The 15639-nt window shown below is 36.7% G+C and overlaps 1 protein-coding gene across 3 annotated transcripts in view; it reads left to right on the plus strand.

The window, feature by feature from the left end:
* LOC150091743 (triple functional domain protein-like) overlaps nt 1-15639 on the plus strand; it is a 402788-nt gene that overhangs the window by 367627 nt on the left and 19522 nt on the right. For all 3 annotated transcript variants that reach the window (XM_090376799.1, XM_090376800.1, XM_090376801.1), the window contains one exon: nt 14560-14605. In XM_090376799.1, the coding sequence (XP_090232925.1) occupies nt 14560-14605 (46 nt within the window). The remainder of the gene's footprint in view (nt 1-14559; nt 14606-15639) is intronic.

Below are 15639 nucleotides of genomic sequence, written 5' to 3' on the forward strand. Positions count from 1 at the left end.
TCCGACATGTCACTCCAAAGAAAGCATACAGTTTCATTAATTTTATAGTTTTGAGGTTCGTTTGCCATTTTCACAACAACAACATTCTACCCTTTTCTGTTGCTTTCTTTCTATACAGCCAACAGGACTGGACTTTGTCACTTTTAATACATTTTATAAACATTTTAAAACGGTTGAAAAATATATTAAAAGTGACAAAGTCCAGTCCTGTTGATTGTATAGAAAGAAAGCAACAGACAAGGGTAGAATGTTGTTGTGAAAATGGCAAATGAACCTCAAAACCATAAATTTAACGAAACTGCATGCTTTCTTTGTTCTATTCTGTTTTCACTTGTGGTGGGCAAATTTGTTGCAAAGTTACTTGAAGGAAAAACTGGGGAAACGAGAGTGGGAAACGAAACGAAAAAACTCAGCCAATCGCAGATATTTTAATTTTGCTTTATTGGCAGAGAAAGAAAGTTCTGCAGCTGTTAACAAGCATCATGTACTATTCTGTGATTCTACATTTTCAGGTTTCTCAGAGCACAAAAAAATTCACACATTACCATTACAACCATTTTTTTCTAACCTGTGATAGAAAAAGGTGAAAATGTAAGTAAATTTATTATTCTAGTTTTCATTAGTTAGCATAATATAGTAGAGGCATCTTATGCCTCTACTATATTATGCTAATTTGATGTTTGTCTAATTCTGCTTTGAATATATTTAAGCTATCAACTTCTACAACAACAGATGGAAGTTTGTTCCAGCAACAACCACCTGTTGGCTAAAGGCAAATTTCCGCACATCTGTTCTACAATTGTCTTTCCTCATTTTAAATTTGTCCTCTCAGGTGATTAATCTGAGTAAGAGAAAGAATCCCATCAGCATTGAGTTCACTCAAACCATTCAAGGCCTCGCATACCTCAGTCAGATCACCTCGCAGGTGCCTAGTCTCCATACACTCTAATTTTACAGAACTTAAGCCATTCTTCATTAGAGCAACGCTTTGTTCCATTCACTAATCTTGTTGCCCTTCTCTATACATATTCCAGCAGCTCTACATCCTTCCTAAAATGAGGCCTCCAGACCTGTTTACAGTACTCAAGGAGTGTCCTGACCATTGCCTTATACAAGGGGATGATCACTTCTTTATCCCTGCTAGCAAAATTCCTGTATATCATTGCAAGATACCATGAGCTACTTTTGCAGACTTCTGCACTGTTCAGAAAACTTCATATCTGACTGCACAATTACCCCCAGGTCTTTTTCATTCTCTACTGCTCTGAGTGTAGTAACACACAATTGATACGTTACTCTAGGGTCACTGCTACACATATGCAGCATTTTACATTTGTCAAAGTTAATTTAAGTTGGCACCTCTCAGTCCATCTGCTCAACTTTTCTAGATCCTGTTGCAGTAGTGTACTGTTATTAGTGTCATAAACAACTCTGCCAACATTTGTATCGTTTGCAAACTTAGACATTAAGCTTGATATGCCTTCATCAATATCATTAATAAATACAGAAAAGAACAATGAACCCAACACTGAACCCTGAGGAACTCCACTAATAACATTAGTCCACAAACAGCAGTGTCCACTGATTACCACTCTCTGTCTTCTCCCACTCAACCATCCATAGCAACAATTTGCCCATACTGCTCCAATTTGTACAGTAGTCTTCCATGCGCAACAGTATCAGAAACTTTCCTGAGGTCCAAGTATATGATATCGGAATTATTTTTTGCATCTAATTCCTTTGGGACCACATAGTATCCAATCAAATTGGTCAGCCAAGACTTCTCCTTAACAAACCCATGCTGTGTCCAAACTATAACTGAAGTCTTGTCTAGATGATCCTGCAGTGATTCTTTAATCAGTGCCTCCATTAATTTCACCGGAACAGAAGTTACTTGTCACCCTTTGATACTCCTTTGCGAATTGGGGTCACATTTGCACATCTCCAGTCCTTGGGGACCTCTCCAGAGTCCGAGGAAGCTCTCTTAATTATGGCTAAGGGATTGCTTACTTACTTTGCTGCCTCCTTTAATATAACTGAATAGATCCCATCCACCTCAAGTACCTTCCTTATGTTTAACTTCAACAATTTTTCATACACTTTGCTCTGAATTATTATAAAATCATTTAGCTCACTGCCAGAGTAGTTTAATAAACCTCTGGGATCCCCCTCCCTGAATAACTCCTCATCTGTGAATGTAGATGCAAAATACTCTTCAGTTTGTTAGCTACCTCAGCAGGATCATCAAAAGTTTGGACCATTGTATGTAAACTCTACAAGGAGTGGAGTCTACTTATGTAAACTCTACTCCTTGTAGAGTTTACATAAGTAAAGATTTGCATCCTTAACCAAAGATTTCTCATAATCTGCCTTTGCCTGCATAACCTCCTTTGTGACTTCATTACATATCATCTTATATCTACCATAGGCTTCTGTGTCACCTTATAATTTATATGTATCCCATGCATACATTTTTCTTCTCTGCCATTTGTCTCAATAGCTCATCTGACATCCATTTAGGTCTAAACCTTGAACAATATTTCTTAGTTGGTATGAAAAGGCTAGTAGCTTCCAAGATTAAATCCTTGAATGCTTCCCATTTTGAATTTGCTGTTTGTAACATCAGTTGGTACCACCATATAGAATTTAAAAATTGTGTCAGACTCCCATCATCACCTTTACAAAAGCAAAAACCCTTCCCTTTACCCCTGGTAATAGTTACATCTTTAAGTAAATCCCACATCAGCACACTGATCACTGCCATTTAGTGAGTCCTTTATCTGCATCTTCTTAATGCATGAAGAATCACTACTGATGATCAGATCAAGAGTATTACTCCTGGTTGCCTGTCAAACATGCTGCTGTAGAAAACAGTCATCCAATAAATCCACAAAAGCCTTGCTATTGTGCAAGTGACCAACCCACAAGTTCCAATCAATTTCTGGGAAGTTAAAATCCTCCATTATAAGATAATCTGATTTACTGACCCACTCTATTTCTCTGTACAGTTGTTATTATACTCATCATAGTCATTAGGCCTATAACACACTCCTACTCTCAATTTTGCTTTTCCAGTGCTTATGTCACACCAAACTGACTCAACATTGCACTGTCCACTCATGTTAATCGAATGCACTTTATTAGATTTTATGTGTTTCTTAACTAACATCATAACCCCTCCTTCCTTCTTATTCTGTCTATCCTTTCTATACATATTGTACTTCCCAAATTCCAATTCTGCATTCCTTATCTCTGTGTGACAACACATCGTTGATATCCCAACAATATCTGTCTTTGATGTTTTGACCAGCACCTCAAATTCATCAAATTTATTTACCAAATTCCTAGCGTTGGTGTACATGCAAGTATACATGCGCCTGTTCTTATTCTTAACTACTCTAACACGTCCCATGTATTTACTTGTTCTGCTATGACTCCCAGCAGTCTCTGAAATCCCCTGCACTTTGTTTTCCTGGCTGCTGCTCATTCCGATAGCAGTGCAAGAATCACTTTCACCTCTGCCAGCGGCTACTGTTAATCTGTTAGTCTGTGTATCCCCCCCCAAGCTAGCAGTTTTCTTACCCACCTAACACTGCCTCGATAACATCAGCAAATATTCTTGCACCCTTTCTATTTAAGTGTATCCCATATCTGTAGAAGAAGCCTTTCCTATTAACAAGCACAGACCACTCTGAGAAAATTTCTCCCCCATGAGCCTTGCACAATCTTTCCAGTTGCGAATTGATTGACAAGGCTCTCATCATATACTCCCTCCTGTCCTGTCTGGGCAGAATTGCAAACCCTTTCAAATTCAACCCTAACTCGCAGCTTAACTACTGTTAATATAACTCACAGCTCCAACCCTAAGTCAAAAATTAGGTGCAAACTCAGTGTTGTTATGGACCTTTATGAGAGCTTCAATAACAGGGTAGGTGCTATTGAAGGACTTTGGGGGATCCATCACGCTCTCAGCAGCCCACGTCAATTTCAGAGCTTGCACTTGATCATCAGGCAACACAGCGGCAACCTTCATGACAGAAAGTGCTGGTCCCACAGGAACTAGTTATTGTCGCTGTCAGGGAGATGGCATATATATTGTGCAAAAAGGATAGGTGAAATAGGATGTCTGTCAGGGGAAAATGTTTATTACATTGTAGAGCAGATACCACCTTTTAAAGGCACAAAGGTGAAATTGTTGTACATGTTGGCACTAATGACATTAAAAGTAGGAGATCTGCAGACTTACTTAAAAGGTACAGGTCAGTGTTGAAAACAGTCATGAATTAGGGTTAAATTTGAAAGTGCCTGTAATTCTGCCCAGACACAATAGGAGGGAGTATATGATAAGAACCTTGTCAATCAATTTGCCCCTGGAGTGATTGTGCAAGACTCATGAGGTAGAATTTTTTTTCAGTGTAGTCTGTGTTTGTTAACAATAGAGATTGTTTCTACACAGATCGGATACACTTACACTGGCACTGCTTCTATTGGAATGAGTAGCAGTCTGTGGAAAGTGAGGTACTGTGGATTTCAACTGCTGCTGGGAGTCATCATGTAACAAGTAAATACATGGGTTGTGTTAGGGTAACTAAGAGTAAGAATAGATGTATGTATACTTGCATGTACACCATAGTAAATAAATTTGATGAATTTGAAGTGCTAGTCAAGACACCAAAGGTGGATATATTGTTGGGATATCAGAGAGGTGGTGCCACACGGATATAAGCAGTGCAGAATTGGACTTTGGGGAGTATAATGTGTACAGGAAGGATAGCTAGGGGAGGAGGGGTGATGCTGCTTGTTAAGAAACACAAAATCTAAAGTGCATCCAGTTGACATAGATGGACAGTGCTATGTTAAGTAGCACTGTCCATGTATTTACTTGTTACATGATGAGTTTGGTGTGACTTAAGCACTGGGATAGCAAAAATGAGGATAGACGTTTGTTATAGGCCTAATGACTCTGATGAGTACAATAAACATATATATACAGAGAAATAGTGGGCCAGTAAATCTGAGTGTCTTATAATGGGGGATTTTAACTTCCCAGATATTGACTGGAACTTGTGAATCAGTCACTTGCACACTAGCAAGGCTTTTTTGGATTTATTCGATGATTATTTTCTACAGCAGCATGTTAGAGATGCAGAGGGTGTAACACTCTTGACCTTATTATTAGTAGTGATTATTCATGCATTAAGAATTTAGAGATAAAGGAACCACTAGGTGGCAGTGATCACAGTGTACTGATGTGGGATTTACTTAAAGATGTTACACATGGAAGACTGCTGCACAAATTGGAGCAGTGCGGCTTTGGAGGCAAATTGCTGCTATGGATAAAGGGATGGTTGAGTGTGAGAAGACAGAGTGGTAATCAATGGACACTGCTCTTTGTGGACTAATGTTATTAGTGGAGTCCCTCGAGGTTCAGTGTTGGGTTGTTGTTTTCTGTATTTATAAATGATATCGACGATGGTATATCAGGCTTAATGTCCAAGTTTGCAGACGATACGAAGGTTGGTAGAGTTGTTAATGACACTAATAACAGTATGCTGCTGCAACAGGATCTAGAAAGTTGAGCAGATAGGCTGAGAGATGGCAAATGAAGTTTAACATTGTCAAATGTAAAGTACTACATATGGGAAGCAGTAACCCCAGAGTAACATATCAACTCTGTGGTACTACACTGACAGTGGTAGAGAATGAAAAGTACCTGGGGATAATTGTGCAGTTAGATATGAAGTTTTCTGAGCAGTGCAGATGGTCTGCAAGAGTAGCTCATGGTGTCTTGTCAATGATATACAGGAATTTTTCTAGCAGGGATAAGGAGGTGATTATCCCTTGTATAAAGCGATGGTCAAGTCACACCTTGAGTACTGTATACAGGTCTGGAGGCCTCATTTTAAGAAGGATGTAGAGCTGTTGGAATGTGTACAGGGAAGAGCAACAAGATTAGTGAATGGAACAAAGGGTTGCTCTTACGAAGAAAGGCTTAAGTTTTGAAGATTACGGTGTTTGGAGACTACGCACCTGCGAGGTGATCTGATTGAGGTGTATAAAGCCTTGAATGGTTTGAGCATGCTCAATGCTGATGGGATTCTTCCTCTTGCTCAGAATAATCACCTGAGAGGGGATAAATTCAAATTAAGGAAGGACGGTTGTTGTAGGATAGATGTGCGGAAGGTTGCTTTTAGCCAGCGGGTAGTTGATATGTGGAACAGAGTTCCATCTTCTGTTATGGAAGTTGATAGCCTAAATAAATTTAAGACTGAGCTGGACAGGTATTTGGAACAAACAGAGGGGTGAAATGGGAGCAGGGGTTTTTTTTTTATTTTTGGCTAATGCTGCATAAGCTTGCTTTCTTGCATCGTATGCCTCTACTAATGCTAATTCTATTTATCAATTATAAAAGTATATCGGGGTTAATGTCCAAGTTTGCAGATGATACAAAGGTTGGCAGGATTGTTAATGACAGTAAAAACAGTATGCTACTGCAACAGGATCTAGAAAAGTTAAGCAGACAGATGGGCTGAGACGTGGCAGCTAAAGTTTAACAGTGACAAATGCAAAGTACTGCATACGGGTAGCAGTAACCCCAGAGAAACATTAACTGGGTGGTACTACACTCAAAGTAGTGGAGAATGAAAAGGACCTTTTGGTAATTGTGCAGTCAGATATGAAGTTTTCTGAGCAGTGCAAAAAAGGCTGCTAGAGTGATGTCTTGTCAATGATATACAGGTATTTTGCTAGCAGGGATAAGGAGATGATTGTCCCCTTGTATAACGTAATGGTCAGGCCACACCTTGAGCACTGTATACAGGAACTTTCCTTCATTTTAGGAAATATATAGAGCTGCTGGAATGAGTACAGAGAAAGGCAACAAGATTGGTGAATGGAACAAAGGGTTGGTGTTAGCAAGAAAGGCTTAAGGTCTGCAAATTGCAGCCTCTGGAGACTTGGCTTCTGAGAAGTGATCTAATTAAGATGTATAAGGCCTTGAATGGATTAAGCAATTTCAGTGCTGATTGGGATTCTTCCTCTTGCTCAGATTACTCAGCTGAGGGGACATAAATTCAAATTGAAGAAAGATAATTATAGAATAGACGTGCAGAAATTTGCCTTTAGCCAGTGGGTGGTTGATAGTTGGAACAAACTTCCATCTGTTGTGGTGGAGGTCAGCACATTAAATAAGTTCAAGGTAGAACTAGACAAACATTTGGAGTGAATGATGAGTGAAATGAGAAGTTTTTTTTTTTTTTTTTTGTGATGCTATTTAAGCCTGCTTTCTTGCATCATATGCCTCTACTAATGCTAATGGTAAAGTAATTACCATTAGCATTAGTAGAGGAATTAAGTAATTCTGCCTTTCTCCTTCTCTTAATATCATTAGTGCAACATATGTAACAATATCACGTTTTGTGCCCTTAAAAGATTATCTGCTTTACAACATCAGCAACTTTTGCCCTTTGCAAACATACTTCGGTCCTGTTCCACCCATCCTTTTTGCACAATATATTCCCCGTTTCCCTGACAACAACTAGTTCCTGTGGAACCAGCGCATTCTGCCTTGGGGTTTGCCACTGTGTTACCTGATATTCAAGTGCAAGCTCTGGTGTTGATGTGGACAGCTGAGAGCTTGATGAGCCTCTCAATTTAAATCTTTCAAGGTCATCTACCCTGTCCCTCAAACTCTCATATAGGCCCATAACAATGCTGAGTTTACACGTGATTTCCTCACACTCCTTATATCGCGTGCACACAAAGACATTCCCCTTGACAATATCATGTCTCATTCCTGATAGCTCCACAAACATCAAACAAGCAGTACATTTCAAAAGGCTGTGGTTCAGAGGACAGCCACCCCCCTGAATTCTTCCATGAGCCTTTTGCTTTGCTGTTGTGGTCTGAGGCATGATTTCAATTCAATTTCAATATAATTAAAAATATAACACTAAACTTATATCCCTATGCTGTAATAACATTATATATATATATTTCAGTATCAAGTTCTATCTCCTACTTACTTACATTATATGACTTTTGTATCCCTATCAAGTTTAAATTATATGTATTAAGTTATAACATTCACGTTTGTCAAATCTAAGTAGTTATAATAGATAATAAGTTTAACTATTGAACGTTCGTGCTAGCTATGTATGCCAAATCACCAAATTCTAAAAGCTCTATATGAATATGAATATCTGTTGTACATTACAATCTATGTAACAAGTTAAATTATTAAAACACATAAATAGTGCTATACTTTATAGTTTATAATTCTCTGCTGATACTGATTACACTGCTTCAAGTTACATTTCCAAACTTACAGTATCTGCTTATCGATACAAAAACAATGGCATCAGTTTCGAATGCTACTGTTGATACGTCGGCAGAAGTTGACCGTGGTTTTCTATGCGATTTCAAGGCTTAGTAAAGAATAACTACACCAAATTAATCAGAAAATCACAAAAAAATACTATACTACTAAATTTAAATCAAAAGTTTTAAAAAAAACAATTTCAAACCAATAAATAAAAGTCCAGTTAGCGGCTTTGAACACTTCTGGCTCCCACTAGCCTCATCAGCCGACATGATGTACCATTCACAAATATTGAATGATCCATGATGTTGGCAATCGTCAAATGTTGTCCAGTTTTGATACTAATGTTACCCATTGCTGTAGATTTATTATTATATATATATATTTTTTTTTTACTGTTCTTTGCATTTCGTTACAAATTCACAGAACGATCTGAATTTTATTTTTTATTTTTTTTTAAAACCTGTTTTTGGATCATTTACAGATTAGATAAAAATATATGAATTTCAAAAAGCTATTTTCCTTGTCTGCACCTTTTTTTTTTTTTTTTTTTTCCCCTTGTGTGCTCAGTAAACAATAAATGCACACCTCTGAATAGAGACATATGCATTGATTTTCTTTATGTGCACAATGCAATGCCAACTTTGTAGTGATCCTGTAATAAGTGATTTTATGATTGAATTTTCTGTTTATACTCCGGGATTATTACAAGATCAGAGGAGTTAGTATTAGTAATGGCCACATGGTGCAAGAAAGCCTGTGGCTTATGCACCAACCAAAGGAAGAAAAAAAAAAAACAATAAAAAAAAATAATAAAAGAAAAGGAAATTAAACCTATCATCCTATGTATTTCCCCAAACCGTCAGCCTCTACCACCCATGTAGGCAACTTATTCCAGTAATTTATAACTCGCTGGCTAAAATAAAACTTCCTACAGTCCATCTCCCCCCCGTAACTTGAATTTATGTCCCCTAGTTCTAGCATCATTTATAATCTTGAAAATTTTGCCCTCATTCATTTTACTGATGCCTCTCAGAGCCTTAAACACCTCAATCAAATCTCCTCTAAGGTGTCTAGTTTCCAAACTCTGCAACCCACATATTCGAAGTCTTTCTTGATAAGGACGCCCTTTTACCGATCTCACCAGGCGAGTTACCTGTCTTTGCACCCTTTCAAGAAGCTCGATGTCTTTCTTTGGGTGTGGTCTCCATATTTGAACACAGTATTCCAAGTGTGGTCTAACAAAAGCCTTATATAATTGGATTATCATGTACCTATTTGCAAAAGTTCTACTTGCAAAAGTTTGGTAGATCATCGATAGGACACCATGGGCCTTCCTTGCAACCTGTTTACAATGCTCAGAGAATTTCATGTCTGACCATATCGTAACGCCCAAGTCCTTTTCCTCCAGTACTGGGTTTAGTTGAACTCCACCGAGTGAATAAGTTATTTTGGGATTACTGTTTCCCAGGTGTAATACCTTACACTTTGTTGGATTAAAGCATAGCTGCCATTTTTCTGACCATTCCTGAAATCTATCTAGGTCTCTCTGAAGAAGCTCAGCTTGACTGATCATTAACTACTCTACCAATTTTGACATCTGCAAATTTAGACATCGCTCCCTCTATCCCTTCATCAATGACGTTTATGAAAATTAAAAACAACAGCGGTCCTAATACTGATCCTTGGGGAACCTCACTTCTTATATCAACCCAATCTGAGGAATAGCCATTTATCACAACCCTCTGTCTCCTGCCCTGAAGCCATCCTGCTATCCATCTAAGGATTTTCCCAGTGATTCCAACCTGTTCCAGCTTATAAAGCAACCGCTCATGTGAGACTGAGTCAAAAGCTTTGCTGAAATCTAAATAAACAATGTCGAAATTATTCCCTAAATCCAGCTTGTGAGTGACCCTTTCAAAATAGCGAACCAGATTTGTTAAACAAGATTTTCCCTTTACAAAACCATGCTGAGTATCCTTGAGAATTTCAATTCTATCCAATTGATCCTGAATTCCACCCTTGATCATTGCCTCCATGATTTTCCCTACCCCTGAAGTCAGACTGACAGGTCGATAATTTCCCACTTCACTCTTTAGGACCAACCTTATGTATGGGAGATACATTGGCACTTTTCCAATCCAACGGAATCTCCCCAGAGTCTAGTGATGCTCGCATAATTAGCCTCAGTGATTCAATGCACTCACTTGCCGCCTCCCTTAAGATTATAAGGTATATTCCATCAACTCCAGGAGCCTTACTGGCCTGTAGGCTCAAATTTTTTTCATTAAATAATCTTGCGAAATTTCAATATCATTAATTACATATTTTTCAACTTCGCTCCCACAGTTTCCCATTTCCACAAAAGGTTTTTCATCTGTAAATATCGATGCAAAATAACTGTTGAGTCCATCTGCAACGGCAGCTAGTGTATTTAATACTATCTCTCTTCCCTTACGTAAAGGTCCGATCTGGTTTGTCCTGCTCTTCTTAGCATCTATATATGTGAAGAATTCCTTATCCCTCCTCTTTTCTCTGTTTGCTAGCGATTTCTCATAAACTGCCTTTGCCTGTCGAACCTTTTCTGTGGCTCTGTTACAGATCATCTTGTAGCTGTTATAGGCTTCAGTACTTTTTATTGCTCTGTAACTTTTCCATGCCACCTTTTTCTGCTCAAGTAATATGGCAACTTCACTATTCATCCAACTTGGAACCCTCCTCATGGAGTATTTTTTTTTTTTTTTTTTTAATGGTAAATAAGCATTGAAGGTGTCTGTGATTAATGTTTTAAAAGCATACCACAGTTCAATTGTATTCGTTCTCTGTGCGATATCTACCCAGTTAATAGAGGTCATGTAGTACTTTAAGGCATCATAATTTCCTTTTCTGAAATTAAAACCCATTTCTTTGCCTTTTACTACTGCTACCTCTCTCTTCATCATCCACCGTAGAACTCCATGATCACTTCCTGCTACTGGTTCCTCCACTGTCAGCCCTGTTATGTCATCTGATTCGTGGGTGATGATGAGGTCTAGGATATTCTTTTCTCTAGTACTTTCCCTGACGTGTTGATACAAATAACAGTCATCTAGTTGATTTAAAAATTTTGTTCCCCATGTCGAGTTTCCTTCCCGTTTACTCCAATCAATTAGAGTCAAATTTAAATAACCAATAGTAAGACATTGACACTTACTTGCCCATTCCATTTGCATGTAGAGGCTTTCTTCATTACAATCACCTGGTCTGTAGATTACTCCTGCTCGCATTATACCTTTGTTCCCAAGTTCGTCAAGTTCACAAGATAGGGAGAATACAAGAAACAGCACCGTATTTAGCAGTCACAGGCATGGGCACCGGCAGAATATTTTGCATGGTGGTGCATGTGGGAATAAATTTTTTGTTTACCAAATTTTCGAATACATGCAATATTTTAATTAAGTCAAGTTTAATTGATTTAAATGTACGGCCGAGCCAATGTTTCGTGATTGGTGGGAGAAAGTACTTGTATTTTGAAAGAAAGAATTTGTATTGTTTTAATGTTTCAATAAATTAATGAAAATATTAAAAATTGTGTATTACTTCAAAATTCAAAAGTGATGCACTTGCACCACCATGCTGCCAGTGCCCGTGGTCACGGGCTTGAACTCCAGTCACTCAAGTTACGTGTACTTATGCAATCTCGTGCATGATCACTCCACTTCAGCAGCCTTCATGTAAGTGAATTTATTATTCCAGTTTTCATAAGTTTATATGATGGACCATTCACAATTTATGATTGGTCCACAACATTTGCGATCATCAAACGTTGTATAGTTTGCGATACTAATATATGTTACCCATCGCTCTAGATATATTTTTATTTATTTTTTTTGCAATTCATTGCATTTTGTTACAATTTGACAGAACAATTTGTAATTTTATTACTCTGATGTCAGTAACTTTTTTTTTTTTTTTTTATTGAAAATTTGTTCCTGGATTATTTACAGATCAGAGAAAGATATTATAATATGAATTTCCACCAGTCATTCAGAACTCTTCAACTTTCTCTAGTCTAACTTTCCTAATGTCACTTTATGCTGGTTCACTTTTCGAATTACTAGAGTAGACTGCCCAAAACATAGATGCAGTAACTTAAATCGTTTCCACATGCAAACCACTGTTCTGAATAGGTTTAACAGAGTGTTGATGAAAACTTGTCCTTTTTCATTTGTGATGATTCAGTTACTTTGAGTAGGTAACTTATTATTTTATTTATTTATTTTTTTTCACTTATGAATTTTCATATTAAACTTTAGTGTGTAATTTTGCCCATTTTTGAAAATGAGCAAAAAATATAGTCAACACTTTCATGATCAATGGCTCAAAGACACTCTAAATATAAGAACTGGTTCTGCAAATTAGATGGTGATTATTTAAAATGTTTTTGTAAATGCAAGCTGACAGCCGAATTAAGTGATATTGAAAAGCATCATAATGTAAATGAAGTACAAGAAAGCTGAAGAGCCCTTTAGTTTTCATCTTTAGAGAGTATTGCCATTCACAAAAATTGGTGATACAGAACATGCAATGGCAGAAAGCAGCTTAGCATTTTTCATAGCTGTGCAGGGGTGGATGTAGGTTTTTTGGGGCCCTCTTTAAGAAAAAACGCAAAATTTTTTTTTTTTTTTTTTTAAGTTTTTGACCACTCAAACTATGAGCACCGGTAGCATGGTGCAAGGTGGTGCACTTTAAATCCAAAGGTGGTGCAAGTGATGCACAATTTTTAATATTTAATGAAATTTAATATTTAAATGAAACATTAAAGCAATACAAATTCTTTCTTTCAAAATACAAGTAATTTTCTCCCACCAATCACTTCACTAAACATTGGCTTGGCTGTACACGTAAATCAGTCAAACTTGACTTAATTGAAATATTGCATGTATTTGAAAATTTGGTGAATAAAAATTTTTTTCTCACATGCACCGCCCTCTGAAATATCCTGCCGGGTGCCCATAACTCCAACGCCACCCGATACGAAAGTGTGACGGAGGGGAAGTCAGAGTGTTAACTGATTGAGTTAAAATATCTTACTTTTGCAAATTTTACAAAAACATATGACCATGTGAACACATTGGTAGGGCATCTCCCAGGGCCTTGAAGGAGCCTCTGCAAGTGAGGGGCCCGGAAGCTTAAGCTTCATTAGCTTCACTGTAAATCCACCTCTGCACATACTTCTGTTATTCTTTTCTTTTATAATTTTCTTATTTCACAAACTTGTTTTTTCCGTGTATTATATTGCCAAATGTTTGGAAATATATTACTGCCATTTTTTGTGATTAATAAGTATTATTATTCACATGCTCTCCGAATATTCAAATAAAGATAATCAATAAAACATTATTTATGTGCATATATGAATGTTCCTAGGTCTATCTAAAATAAAAACAAAAAACATTCAAACACCTGATCGGCATGCCCCCCCCATGATGATACCTGGATATGCCACTGGCCACACCTCATATGTGCATGTCTACTTCATTTTGATATTGAAATTGTTACAAGTACTGCTGACAGAAGAATTAATGAAAAGATCTTAATTAATAGAACATAAAACAATGTAACTTATCTTAGAATAAATTATGAAACTATTAAAGACTTATATGTAAGAATTGATGCAACAAAGTTATGCTTGTAAAGGTGGTATGCCTGTATTTCAAGCTAACTCTATGAATTACTGATGAATTGAAGATAATAAAAATTAACAGATAAAATTACTAATTTGCAAAGGCACATCTGCAACTTATGTTAATAGAAAGACCTGTATCCATGCACAGACCAAAAGATATAATCAGGTACTTTTTCTTGTGGAAAGTGTTGATATTCATCTTTGGGTTTGTTTATGGGCATGGTTCTGTACTTTAATATAGAATGCAGTTGTGCCTTTCCAAGCAGGAATTTGTACATTTTTGTGTTGGTGCTCATTCTTAGTTTGGTTTGTTTGTTAATTTTTTTTTTTTTAATTGTTTAATTTATCTCTAATTCATCAGTAATTCATAAAGCTAGTTTTAACTTTAAAATACAGGCTGCAATAGCACTTTGACAAGCATAACCTTGTTGCCAGTGCATAATTTTTTTGTTATGGAACGATGCTTTCATCAGGTGTAAGATTGCCAGTATATATACTTTGAGTTTTTATTACTGTTATGAAGTATTTAACCTAAATGATATTTTATAAAAGTTTATATTATTTCATTCAGCTTTGCAGTCACCCATTGCCTATCAGAAAGAACTCACAAAAGACATGTAAGTGATGTTGTATATTGGAATTTATGATCTTATTAATAAAACTGCATGGAAGAGTGAGAAAGGAAAATGAAGGTTAAATATTAGATGAAATATTGTATCTGCTACGGTCAAAAATATTTTTTAATTAAGTTAGGCTGTGTTTGCAAATGCATAAAGTGTCTGTTAGTTTCGCCATACCATCTGTCTATCTGCTCATAGCAACTAGATTCCAGTGGACTTATAATTTTCATGAAATTTTAAATATGGATCTTTTAAGAAAGATTCATTGAACCATCCCAAACTTCAGTAAAATTTGACAAGTAGAAATGCTTCAATGTTTTTCTTCATAAAATTCAACTTCCCTATATAAACATAGCAGTAAGTTTTGTATATTTGAGCTTTACTCAATAATAAAAAGTTGGATTTACACTAGATTTTTAGTGCATGTTTTGTTGTTCCCTAAGGAGGTTTTAGGTTATGTTCAGTACACCTTGACCAGATCTTATTCTAATGACAATCTAGTTGCTTTCAAGCAGCTTTTCATAAGAAGCATGCCCGTGAGTTCTCTCTAATTCTTCCTCTATATGCTGTATCTCTTATTTTATATGCTGTATCTTTATTTTATTAATATGTAATAAAGTATTTATAATAAAGTTTTTCATCCCTTATCTTTGGGGAGGGGGATATTATTGTGTCTCAGTTATCCTTATGACAAATATTAGTTGACTTGACCAGAAGTTCAAATTCATTAATATTGTTTGCAACACTCCTGGAATTACTACATATTCAGATTAGATTTTGAATTTTATGACTTTTCACTTGATACCTTAGTTACTTAATAAGTTTCTTTCTTGTGGCCTGCCTGCCTACCTGCTGGTGACCTGAGCATCTATATCATTGCCTCCTTCTGTGCATATAGGAAATCAACATCATACATGAATACTTCCTCAAGGAAGGTGCAAGTGTTACCTTGATACATGCCACAACCTATAACTTTCCAATTCTTTCTGCCAACTAGAATAGACCACGCTGCAAGAAATTAACTTTCAGTA

This window comes from Mastigoproctus giganteus, chromosome 1 (assembly GCF_048544385.1).
Source record: "Mastigoproctus giganteus isolate SK-2022 chromosome 1, ASM4854438v1, whole genome shotgun sequence".
In the NCBI taxonomy this organism is placed as follows: Eukaryota; Metazoa; Arthropoda; class Arachnida; order Uropygi; family Thelyphonidae; genus Mastigoproctus; species Mastigoproctus giganteus.